This window comes from Misgurnus anguillicaudatus, chromosome 21 (genome assembly GCF_027580225.2).
Source record: "Misgurnus anguillicaudatus chromosome 21, ASM2758022v2, whole genome shotgun sequence".
Classification (NCBI taxonomy): domain Eukaryota; kingdom Metazoa; phylum Chordata; class Actinopteri; order Cypriniformes; family Cobitidae; genus Misgurnus; species Misgurnus anguillicaudatus.
This window is the reverse complement of record NC_073357.2, coordinates 57,899,113-57,911,037: the sequence shown is the minus strand read 5'-3', so window position 1 is coordinate 57,911,037 and position 11,925 is coordinate 57,899,113. Positions and strand designations below refer to the sequence as shown.

Sequence of the window (11,925 nt, the reverse complement as noted above, 5' to 3'; positions counted from 1 at the left end):
GTATTTATTCTCTCTTTTAAATGATTGAATTTTGTGTTATTTTTTTGTTTTTGTTTCGGACAGTGGATACAATGGTTTAGTATTTATATTACTGTCAATTGTTCAGTAAAAAATAATAAGTGTAATAAAATGCAAACACATATGACAAGAAGAGCCATAGCTCTCATATTCATACTATTTAACACATTAACAAGAAATTATATTACAAGAAAAAATATTAATTTAAATTACATAGAACACTAAAAAAAGTTATCCGTCCCCACACAAAGCATAAAAATACAGATATCTTTTATCTTGCTCCATATATCCCATCATTGCAGTAAATATTTTTATAAATAAAAAGTTATTATATTTGAGATAAAACAGACATTTTTGACATGTCCCCAATACTTTGGAGAAATTACTCCAATCTTTCAAGTATACAGTCACTTGTGTTTTATCAGCGTCACAGACTCAATAAAACTCTTCCACATTTAAACACTTTTAGGTGTTTTCTTCAGTATGAATCTGTTTGTGTTGCTCCAAGTCTCCAGCTTCCAGAAAGTCTTTTCCACACACAGAGCACACGTGGTCTTTCACACCCCGGTGCGTCTTCTGGTGCACTTTAACATTGGAAAATGTTCGAAAACTCTTCCCGCAAACAGAACACACATACGGCCTCTCATCTGTATGAATCTTCACGTGTCTCTTCAGCAGTGTTGCCGATATAAACTTTTTATCGCACTGATCGCAGCTAAACGGCCTTTCGTTTAAGTGAAACTGCAGATGAAATTTAAGACCCTGTGCCTGTGTGTAACTCTTATCACACAGATGGCACGAATAAGGCCTCTCACCTGTGTGAAGTCGTATGTGATACCTAAGAGTTCCTTGTTCTGTAAAACTCTTATCACAGTGAGGGCATTTAAAAGGTTTCTCTCCAGTGTGAACTCGTATGTGACGCTCTAGACTTGTTTTGAAGGGGAAACTTTTTCCACACTGAGGGCAGGTGTACGGTCTATTACCCATATGCATCCGTATGTGATATGTTAGCTGCTTCTTTTTTAAAAATGTCTCACAACAAAGATGACAAGCAAATGATGTTTTGGCTTCAGCTCTTTCTTGAGGTGATTTCTCATCAGTTTGTGAGGAGCCGAATGAATTTTCTTCAGTTATGAAACTGTGGTGTTGATGCTCCTCCTTCACTTCAATGTGTTCTTGACTTTCCTCCTTTATTTCCATTAGGTCTAAAATGAACATAGTAACATGTCAAAACATTTGAACACAAGGATGATATGTAGATAAATGATGGTAAACACACAGTTGACCCATTGACTAGTAGCAGAAACAAATACTATGGAAGTCAGTGGGTACAGTCAACTGTGTAGTTACCTACATTCGTATATTTACAACATACACTCAGCTAAAGGATTATTAGGAACACCTGTTTAATTTCTCATTAATGCAATTATATAATCAACCAATCAATCAATTACATGGCAGTTGCTTCAATGCATTTAGGTGTGTGTGGTCCAACTCCAAAATGAATGTCAGAATGGGAAAGAAAAGTGATTTAAGCAATTTTGAGCGAAATCTGCTCAGTTACTGGGATTTTCACGCACAACCATTTCTAGGGTTTACAAAGAATAGTGTGAAAAGGAAAAAAGCATCCAGTATGCAGCAGTCATGTGGGCGAAAATGCCTCGTTGATGCTAGAGGTCAGAGGAGAATGGGCCGACTGATTCAAGCTGATAGAAGATCAACTTTGACTGAAATAACCACTCGATACAACCGAGGTATGCAGCAAAGCGTTTGTGAAGCCACAACACGCACAAGCTTGAGGCGGATGGGCTACAACAGCAGAAGACCCCACCGGGTACCGCTCATCTCAAACCCAGCCGTTAGGTTAATTAACCCAAAAAAAATTATATTTGATGTTAACACACCACAGTCTCCGAAAATCAATATAAAAGTCTGTTTATTTAATACAGTGGTCTCAAACTCTCGGCCCGCGGGCCATTTGCGGCCCGCCCTCCCCCTCTCTGCGGCCCGCGTCACCTTTCAAAAATATTACATAATCTGGCCCGCAGAAAGATTTTTATTCACTTTTTTATATTCGTTTGATTTTTTATTTAAACGTTCAAGTGTTCGTTCACATGTCGCGTCTAACAACGCGTTAAAACGAGTCAAAACATTACTTTCCAAAGTGCTCGGGAGCGGAAGTTGCCCTCCGTGGCGTGGGTTGCGTCACCGTTGCTACGCTACAGCCATGAACCGCGTGCTCCGTGTCGAGGATAACGGAATGCGTGATCGGATTTTAATGCCTCAACTGAACCTCGCACCAATCATACCATTGTCACCATGCGATCAGTTAATCTGGTCGGGACTGTGTAGTATTTGTCTAGAGAAGATTTGTTACTTCCGGGTGGGTACTCAGCTGTTACTCAGAAAAGATCGAGCTGCGGTGGGATTAGTTCACCTCAAGTCACAGCATCTTATGGAGACCCGCATGGAGGCAGAGCGGTAGATGTAATGCAACACATTTTAAACTACAGAAAAGAAAACGAGCCATCAAAGTGTCCAGGTTAAGAAAAGAGAAAAGATTAGGAGAAATGTACAGAAGATAAAGTATGTAAACTGCTATATATAATGAAGTATAATATATTATTATGTAGCTTACTATTCAATTACACATAGAGCAGTATTATTATTATTATTTCTAGTTTATATAACATGGACTACCCATTCAAAAGTTAAGGGATTACTTTCACTTATTAATATTTTCCCACATATAATAGAAAATTCATTAAAACTGAAATAACAAAGAACATAATGAAGTCAATACTATGACTGAAAACAATCTAAAATAAATCAAAACAGAAACAATTACTGGTGGTAATTTTTTATAATAGTTTATAAATGTATACAGGAATTAAATTTGTTAGTTTAGTGCAAGGTTATAATAGGTCTTAGTTAAGATAAGGTTAAGAAAAGATTTACTTAGGCTACTTTTATCAAATAATGTATATTAAAAAGATAAAACCACTTCTTATATATTTTCAAGTATTATTATACATTAAATAATAGAAATTAAAAACATGACATTTACAGAAATATTGTACTTTTAACGTTAAATAGCTCTGTGGCCCCCTTTTGAAATGTCTGTCTTAGAAATGGCCCCAAGCCAGTTTGAGTTTGAGACCCCTGATTTAATATATTCAATTGTGAAAAGCACACAACATCCTAAACTATCATCTACAAATCATAAAGTAAACACAAAAGGTGGTTGTTTTGGTCAAATGAACATCATATAAATGAAAATACTATCTGCAAGTAAAAAAAATTTGATCTCAGCTGATGACCTAAATGACTTCTCCCACAATTCAATTGAATTTCATTTATATACCGTATTTCTTGGTTTATAAGCCGCAGGTTTTTTTCATAACTTGGCTGGTGCTGCGTCTTAGTCAGTATGAATTAATTTTAACATTTATGAGGCAAGAGACAACATTACCGTCTACAGCTGCATGCGTCTGCCATCTGCTGCTTCTGTATTTATGTAATTCAATGAATTCAGTGATGCGGAATGCCGAGTATGTGAACTTCACGCTAGTTGGCTTGTTCGGTTAAATTAGACTATTCAACCTTCCAGGTAAGTTCTGTATGCTATGGTTTATCGTTTAAATAACTGATAACATTACTTTAACTTGCAGACATCTATTCAGAATGCTGTTCTTCTGTCTGCTATTGTTTAGTTGAATAACTTGCCCTGCCTTACCAGATTAAATGTTTGTTCTTCAGCTTGGATTTTGTGAAATAATTTTCTTAATAAACGTGACGTATAGTCCACTGTGACTTATGTAATTTTGTCTTAATGACGCATTTTGAATGATGCGGCTTATAGTCCGGTCCGGTTTATAGTCCGGAAAGTACGGTAGTTCTTTTCACAATTGTTTAATTGTTTCAAAGCAGCTTTACATTAAAAAGCAGGAGAAAACACAAAAATCGGTGAACAACATAAGTAGCAGAATCCAGCGGCTAAGATTAAACCGTACTAGTGAGAGTAGTAATAATGTAACGTATAGAAGAGAGTTCTAAATTAAGCCAATGTCAGCTGACTCCCTAGGGGTTGAAAAAACCTAGTAGAAAAACATTATTTCCGGAAAACATTTTCATGAACAATTACAAACTTTATTACTAATGCACTGAAATTAATCTTTTGGGAGCGAGTACATCTTATGGTTAATCTGGATTTCACATCATGTGCCTAAAATTGATCCCAACTCATTCACTCTTTGCAGACAGTGCTTTTCTCTGTGATCCTGTAAACGAATTGTGTAAAACAATATGAGCACTTTTAGGGTTTTTCTCCAGTAAGTCCCGCTCCAGGTCTCTCCCAGCTGATTGGCTTTTAGTTCGAGTGAAACAGCACATGAGTTTTGAGACTTTGTGCCCGTACATAACTCTTATCACACAGATGGCATGAGAAAGGCTTCCCACCTGTATGAATTCGTATGTGATCCTTAAGACTCCCTTGTTGTGTAAAGCTCTTATCACACTGAGGGCATCTGAAAGGTTTCTCTCCAGTGTGAATGCGTATGTGATTCTCTACATTTGTTTTTGACGTAAAAATCTTCCCACAATGAGGACAGGTGTAAGTCTTATCACCACTGTGACTCCTCATGTGAACATTAAGGGCTTGTCTTTGTGTAAAACTCTTTCCACATTGAGGGCAAGAGAAAGGCTTGTGGTCAGTCTTACTTATTTTATGTTTACATGCATTAGTTAATATATGTTCTGTAAGGTATTGTTTACCTATGAAAGTCTTCTTACATTGCGAGCAGGCATATGGCCTTTCTCCAGTGTGAGTTTTTATGTGATAATCAAGATGTGTTTTTCTGAAAAAACCCTTATCACACTGAGGGCATGTGTATGGCCTTTCTTCGGTGTGAGTCCTTGTGTGGACATTAAGATGTCCTACTTGTGTAAAACACTTACCACACTGAGGGCAGCTGTAGGGCTTTTCTCCAGTGTGAGTCTTTATGTGAGCATTAAGGTTACTTTGTCGTTTAAAATACTTATCACAATGAGGGCAGGTGAAGGGCCACTCACCAGTGTGATTTACCAAATGATCCTCAAGGTGGCTTTTACTTGTGCAAGTCTTTTCACACTGAGGCATTTCTCCTGTTTGAGTCTTTATGTCCACATTTAAATGTCCATTTTGTGAAAACGTCTCACTATAAGGATGGCATGCAAAGAAGACTTTAGCTTCTGATCTTTCTTGAGATAAATCCTTATCATTTTGTGAGCAATTTTCTTTACTTATGAAATTGTGGTGTTGATGTTCATCATCCATTTGATTTTGTTGTTGACCTTCCTCTTTCACTCTCATCAGGCCTCAAACAAACAAATTAACATGAAATTAAATTAACAAAAATTAAATCTTAATTTAACCTCAAATGCAAAATAGATTATAATCATGTCTGGTCTACTAAAATTAAATTCTGTCCAACTTCATCAGATAAAGATGACTGTCTTTCTATTTTATAATTATTTAAGTCAAATTCCTCATTATAATATTGTACAGGTTTAATGACTTTTAAACTAGAGTCAAAAACGTTATGCTCTTTATCAGTCATTAAGATTATACACAAACCTCTTTGTTGTTGAGTATGTTGAGGTGTTATTGTGAATGATTCAGGATCAGTCTCCTCTTTAACACACTCCATCATTACAACAGTGGATCAGAATAGTAGAGTAGTTGAAGCTGTAAGTACATTTCTTAAAATTTATAAAAGAAAACCAATTTAAGAGAAACAGATTTTATAAAACATATATATCTTAATGACTTGAAAGGTAAGGTAAATTTCTTTGCCTTGTAACGTTAATTGTATAAATGTTGGCTTCACAATTATACAATAAAACACTTCTTTACTGTATTACATTATAACTTTAAGTAATATTGTAATGCTTTTTAAACATTGTTTCGATCATATTTAAGTTGCTGGAGCACATTTGTTAAAAAAAATCAAGCAATATTTTGTATCGTTTTATTTACCTCAAACAAACACCTCAATCTTCCCTCAACCGACAGACGAGCTGCAGCGCACCTCTGATGACGTCACCGAACGACAGGCTCCTAGAAGCAAAATAAAAGTCCTCATTTCAATCTATTATCAAATTTTTTGAAATGCAAGGAAATAAATTAAAATATCATTAATTAATGCTGGAATCCAACCATTAGTCAAAATTTGAGGTAGTTTTATTGAGTATTTCCATTTTATGCAACTGTGTGTAGATGTGTGTGAGGTAGTTTTATTGAGTATTTCCATTTTATGCAACTGTGTGTATATGTGTGTGTGTGTGTGTGTGTGTGTGTGTGTGTGTGTGCGCGCGCGCGTGTGTGTGTGTGTGTGTGTGTGTGTGTGTTTACCTGGTAATTATCACGTTAAGATAGGAATACCAGTGTTTTTATGACCTTGTGGGGACATTTTGATGTCCCCATGAGGAAACAAGCTTATAAATCAAACAAAATGATGTTTCTTGAAAATGTGAAGTAGTAGAAGGGTTTCTGTGATGGTTGGGGTTATGTTTGTGTGTGTGTGTGTGTGTGTGTGTGTGTGTGTGTGTGTATTACTATTAATAGTTACTATTATATACTGAAATATATATTGTAGGTTTTAATCTCCTGGAACATACTACAAACATGATGATCTTATAAAACATGATACATTGCTGTGTCTGTCATAACTGAATAATTTTGGAGACGGTGGCTGTTTTATACACAAAATTTTTCTGTTTACAGTCTTGTTTAAACGGATATTAATACAAGACAATACTGCATAACTGTTTACTATCAAGCAGTTATATATTTATTGTCCAACATTCCCAACTTTCCTGATGCATGTCATTTATTTAATTTTATATGTTGGTCAGGGTTCCCACACCTTAGTTAACTTAAAATTCGAGGACCTTTCAAGAACTTTTCAGGTCCAATACCCCTCAAAATCAAGGACTAAATGTGGGGACACATTTTAAGTGAGAGTAAGGTTACATTGTTTTACCTTTTCAGATACATTGTTACAGTTCCCTTTCGAGGGAACTCGCGCTGCGTTACTGTGGTGACACTTTGGGGACGCCTCCAGTGGTAAGTGCGTCTGAATTTGTATATCAAATTCAACCAATGGTGAGACTTAATGACAAAGACAGGGTGACGTAAGTATATTGCTTTCTGAAATATTCCCGAAGACGGCGTTACAGGAACACAGGAAGTATGGCAAGGGAGACGCAGCGTCTCGTTCCCTTCTCAGGGAACAACAGTTACATACGTTACCCGAGACGTTTTCATGTGTCAAACACAACTATGCAAAAAAGCATTTTGGTATGAATCAACATTTGCATGGAGAAGCTATAAGCATTTAAAACGAACAGTTTAGCACGTGTGCTTAAAAAGTCTAGAATTGTTATGATATTATCCTACACTACACAGGAAATAATATGGATTTTTTTCCAGTAAACTTTTTGCATAAAATAGTTTCAAGCACTTTCAATGACCTGTATCTATGTATTTCAAAAACTTCCCAGGGCCTTGAATTTTCCCCCCAGATTCACAAACTTTCAAGGATTTTAAGGACCCGTATGAAACCTGATAAACTGTTCACTATCAAGCAGTTATATATTTATTGTCCAACATTACCAATTTTCCTGATGCATGTCTTTTATTTAATTGTATATGTTGGTATTAATTCAGTGTTTATATTATGCTAATATTTGAACTTTTAACAGAAACTGATATGGTTTCTAGAGAGCAAAGGTTTTGTGAAAAAAATACGGAAGACACAAAGTCTGTATAGCTATGTCCCAATTCAAATGTTGCGACCTTCTAAGGACAAATTCTAAGACTGATTGCATCATAAGTCTAGTAGTCCGGTGGCGTAGTGAAAATACCGTTACCAAGGTGATAAAAGCACAAAATTTTGCATGGTGTTACCTTAGGGTCTATAGTGTAATTTTGGCCTAGGAGCCCTCAGAAAATATCTTTGTAACATGTCATATTAGAAGTATACATTTATCAATGAAATATGCTTAAAAACACAGCAATTTCCAACTTCCTGCACAAGATAAAGAATTCAAATGAATCCTAAAGGTGAAATTTTATATATTTATTTAAGAGTGTATGAACTTTAGCTTCAATACATGTCAAAGTATTAGCAGTGTGATCTTTATTGGCCCTGTAATTGATAATTATGAGTTGTTACACTTGCATTTGCAAAGAGATGAGCAGTCTAGACTTGCTTTGCCACATTTGCAGGTGGAACAATCCCCCTTACAGCAACATTTGATAAGTTCTCTGCAGGCTGTGGGGAATACTAGAAGTGTCATCCAAACAGGTTCCCAAGACCCTGATTCCTTGGTCCATCCATAGTCCCTTGGAGAAGGAACATCTTGCTATGAGAGTGTGCTGGTCGCCCAGATTCCGGTCTGATAAACTGCCCGTGTGATGTGCTGCAGCAGAGTACACTCTAAAAAAACAAACGGTGCTATATAGCACCAAAACTGTTGATCTGAATCGCAACCATAGAAGAACCGTTTCCAGTGCCATACAGCACCGGTGAAGAACCGGTGAAGCACCTGTGTAGAACCACACAGGTGCCATATAGCACCACTATAGCACCACATTTGGTTCTACATAGCACTATATGGTTCTACACAGGTGCTTCACCTGTGCTATATGGCACTAAAAACGGTTCTTCTATGATTACGAGCAAAGAACCACTTTTGGTGCTATATAGCACCGTTTGTTTTTAGAGTGTATCTTGGATCGGTGGTAGTTTCTCCATTGTCCTACTCCCATGGCAAAAGAGTTCTTTCCTCTTCTGGACAATAGAGCTTGAAGGACTGGACTTGTCATACAAGATGACAGTCAGTCTCTCAAGCTTTTGGAACTGCCATGAAGCAGCATCTAATTTTTGGAATGGATTTCTGGCAAGGGAAGCAAATACTTCAGTGGCTTCATCATAGGCTTGCCAGGCCTGCCAAACTGACTTCTTACCCTTCCCAGTGAAAGCAGATGTTGTATTACACCCTGAATAGGCATGGAACATCAACAGTGCTTGAGACTTGTTCTTACCCAGACTTTTACATATGCAATTGATATGGTAAAATCTGTACTTTTTGCCCATGCCAAAAGCCACCCAGATGTCAGTCAAAGGTTGAATCACAAGCAAATCATGAAATAAACCTGCAAGAATCACAATGACATCAGTGTCCACAGTACGCACATGGACAGTTTTTGCTACTATCTCCAGGGCATGCTGTATATGAACCACAATCCGGGTGTCTGCCTCTTCATGATTGCAACTGCTCATGGACCCAAAGGAAGATACATCTTGCCCTGATGTGATAAAAGAGATTTGCCTTGGGGCCAGTTGTATCTTCAGTCTTAGATGTAAGAAAGGCAAAAAGCTCTTTTTTATTTATTGGATCATGTAGGTATATTTCTCATGCCCTCCTAGAAAAACAAGAACGGTCAAATTGTTCTTGTGCATCTGGAAAGCGTTGAAGCAAATGATTTTTCAATCTGGTTTTGTTGATTTGCTTCCTGACACCAAGTTCCTGAAGTCGATTTACATACAAAGAGAGGAGCTCAGATAGCATAAAGAGAAGGACTCCAGAATCAACACATTTTTCAACGTATTCCTGAAGTTCAATGAAAGCACGAGACTCATTCATTTTTTCATCTATGTTTTCTGGACATTGGTCGCTCTTACTAACATGTCCACGGTAGCGATTTCTCAGCTTTACAAGGCATGGTAAATGGAATTTGGCCTCAATTGCAAGTAAATCTCCTCCAATTACCCTTGTCATAAGCCTTGTGTCCTTAAGTTCAGTGATCATGGTTCGGATATTCCTGTCAGCATCAAATGTTGATACTTCATGGAGAGCACCTTGATCTATACCACCCTCACAGAAGAAGCACTTTCAAACATCCAGTCGTTGGCGTTTCATTGGCTTTCCCCCTCCAGATTCAACAGGATTTCCCATGTTCTTCTTTGTCGCTTTCATAAGCTTTGAATTGTTAAACTTTAATTGGCAAGAAGCAGAATGTGATGCAAAATTGCTAACAGTTTCATCATTCCCAAAATAGAGTTTAGTTGGGAGATTGTCAATCGCCCTGAATTGCTCGACATTAGCAAGAAATGATCTATAGGCATCAGATTTATCACCACTAGTCCCAGGTGTCTGCAAGGGACATCTCAGGGATTCAGAGGTGTCTTTCTGGCAAATAATACACAGAGCCCAGTTCAGCTCCATGTTGAAGTTTCAGAAACTAATGTTATTTAAGCATAAAAGAACAAACAATTCAAGATATTTTGACTTGTACATCTACAATAGGAAACCAAAATAACTGAAAGTACATCTAGCTATGTACTGTCACACAAATAGGATTTAAAGTGATGTGATGCAGCCTAACATAAAACTAATGACCAGACTATGTACTCAGAAGATAGAGATATGAATGACCTAGCTGAATTGAAAAATTAAAGAGAAAACCAAGATCTCTTAACATTGAAGCATTTTTGCTGACTTTTTTAATAATTCCGCTTATATTATACAGGGCTTTTTGAGGTTTTTTTAGGTATAAGGTGTCTCAGCACTCTATTTTACACTTATTATTTGGATCTACTGGCCGGAGTACAAAATTAACAAAATTAAGCTTATGAAGTGGTCTTAAAAGCTCATTACCATGAAAGTTTTACTTGAGAGGAAAAAAAACCAAAAACATTTTTTATGAATATAGTTTTTTAAGTGCTTTGACACTAAATTTTAATATTTCAGCTGGGCTCCTAGGCTGAAATCATTTAGGAGGACCTAAAGAAGCTTCATGTAAAATTTGGCGCTTTTATCACCTTGGTAACGGTATTACTTAATGTGTGCACTACCCAACTGGACTATAGTAAGGCTGTCCCTATATGCCAGGGCTATTAAAATCTTACCCTGGAGGGCACTGCATAGTTTAGCTCCAACCCTAATCAAACTTAACCACCTGTGATTGTCTAGTGATCATGAAGACCTTGATTAGCTTGCTCAGGTGTGTTTGATCCGGGTTGGGACTAAACTATGCAGTGCTCCGGGCCTCCAGGGTAAGATTTTAATAGCCCTGCTATAGGCTGTCCCAATTCAAAGGACGCTTAAAATGAAGCCTTAAAATGCATCCTCATTTCTACGTGCTGCTAAGGATAGAATGAATGGATCCTTTACAGCCTAGGCTAAGATTCATTGCACGCCTAAATATAATGGCTGGATATTTTAAAATAACCATTTAAAACTTTAATTTAAATAAATGTATAATTATAGTATAATATTTATAGTAGTACCACCAATGAGTGCAAATCTAGAAGTTCTTCTACTCCAAGAGGAAAAAGAATAAATCCTGAAAACACATTTACATTTTAATGCATTTGGCTGACACTTTTATCCAAAAACAAGTTCATTACACAAAATACACAATATATTAAAGCTATCATTTCATCTGAATGTGTGTTCTTGGGATCGAACCCATGACCTTTTGCACTGTTTACACAATGATCTACAAGTTGAGCTACCAAATTTCAGCACATTAAAATTTATATATTTTGAAGTAATTCAATCATAAAGTTTATCTGTATTTCACATCATGTGCTTGCAGCTGTGTGATCGTCTAAAACTTCTCCAACATGAATGACAGCAGTGCAGCTTCTCTCCAGTATACAGTCACTTGTGTTTGATCAGCGTCACAGACTCAATAAAACTCTTTACACAATGTGAACACTTTTAGGGGTTTTCTTCAGTATGACTCTTCTGGTGCTGCTCCAGCTCTTTGGGTCCCAAAAACAAATTTCCACACACAGAGCACTTTACGCCCGCATGCCTCTTCTGGTGTGTTTTCACTAGTTTGAGTGATTGATA

The 11,925-nt window shown here is 36.9% G+C and overlaps 1 protein-coding gene across 7 annotated transcripts in view; it reads right to left on the bottom strand.

The window, feature by feature from the left end:
* Positions 1-238: 238 nt before the first annotated feature.
* The window catches only part of LOC129451856 (uncharacterized), a 196,249-nt gene continuing 184,562 nt past the window's right edge, over positions 239-11,925 (bottom strand). For 2 of the 7 annotated variants that reach the window (XM_073859459.1, XM_055215401.2), the window contains 4 exons: positions 6,035-6,115; positions 5,633-5,743; positions 4,975-5,373; positions 239-1,223 (listed from right to left, as the gene is read on the bottom strand). In XM_073859459.1, coding sequence (XP_073715560.1) covers positions 484-1,223; positions 4,975-5,373; positions 5,633-5,708 — 1,215 coding nt within the window. In that variant the 5' untranslated portion in view covers positions 5,709-5,743; positions 6,035-6,115 and the 3' untranslated portion in view covers positions 239-483. The remainder of the gene's footprint in view (positions 1,224-4,974; positions 5,374-5,632; positions 5,744-6,034; positions 6,116-11,925) is intronic. The other 5 variants (XM_055215422.2, XM_055215391.2, XM_073859460.1 and 2 more) reach the window with 4 other exon arrangements.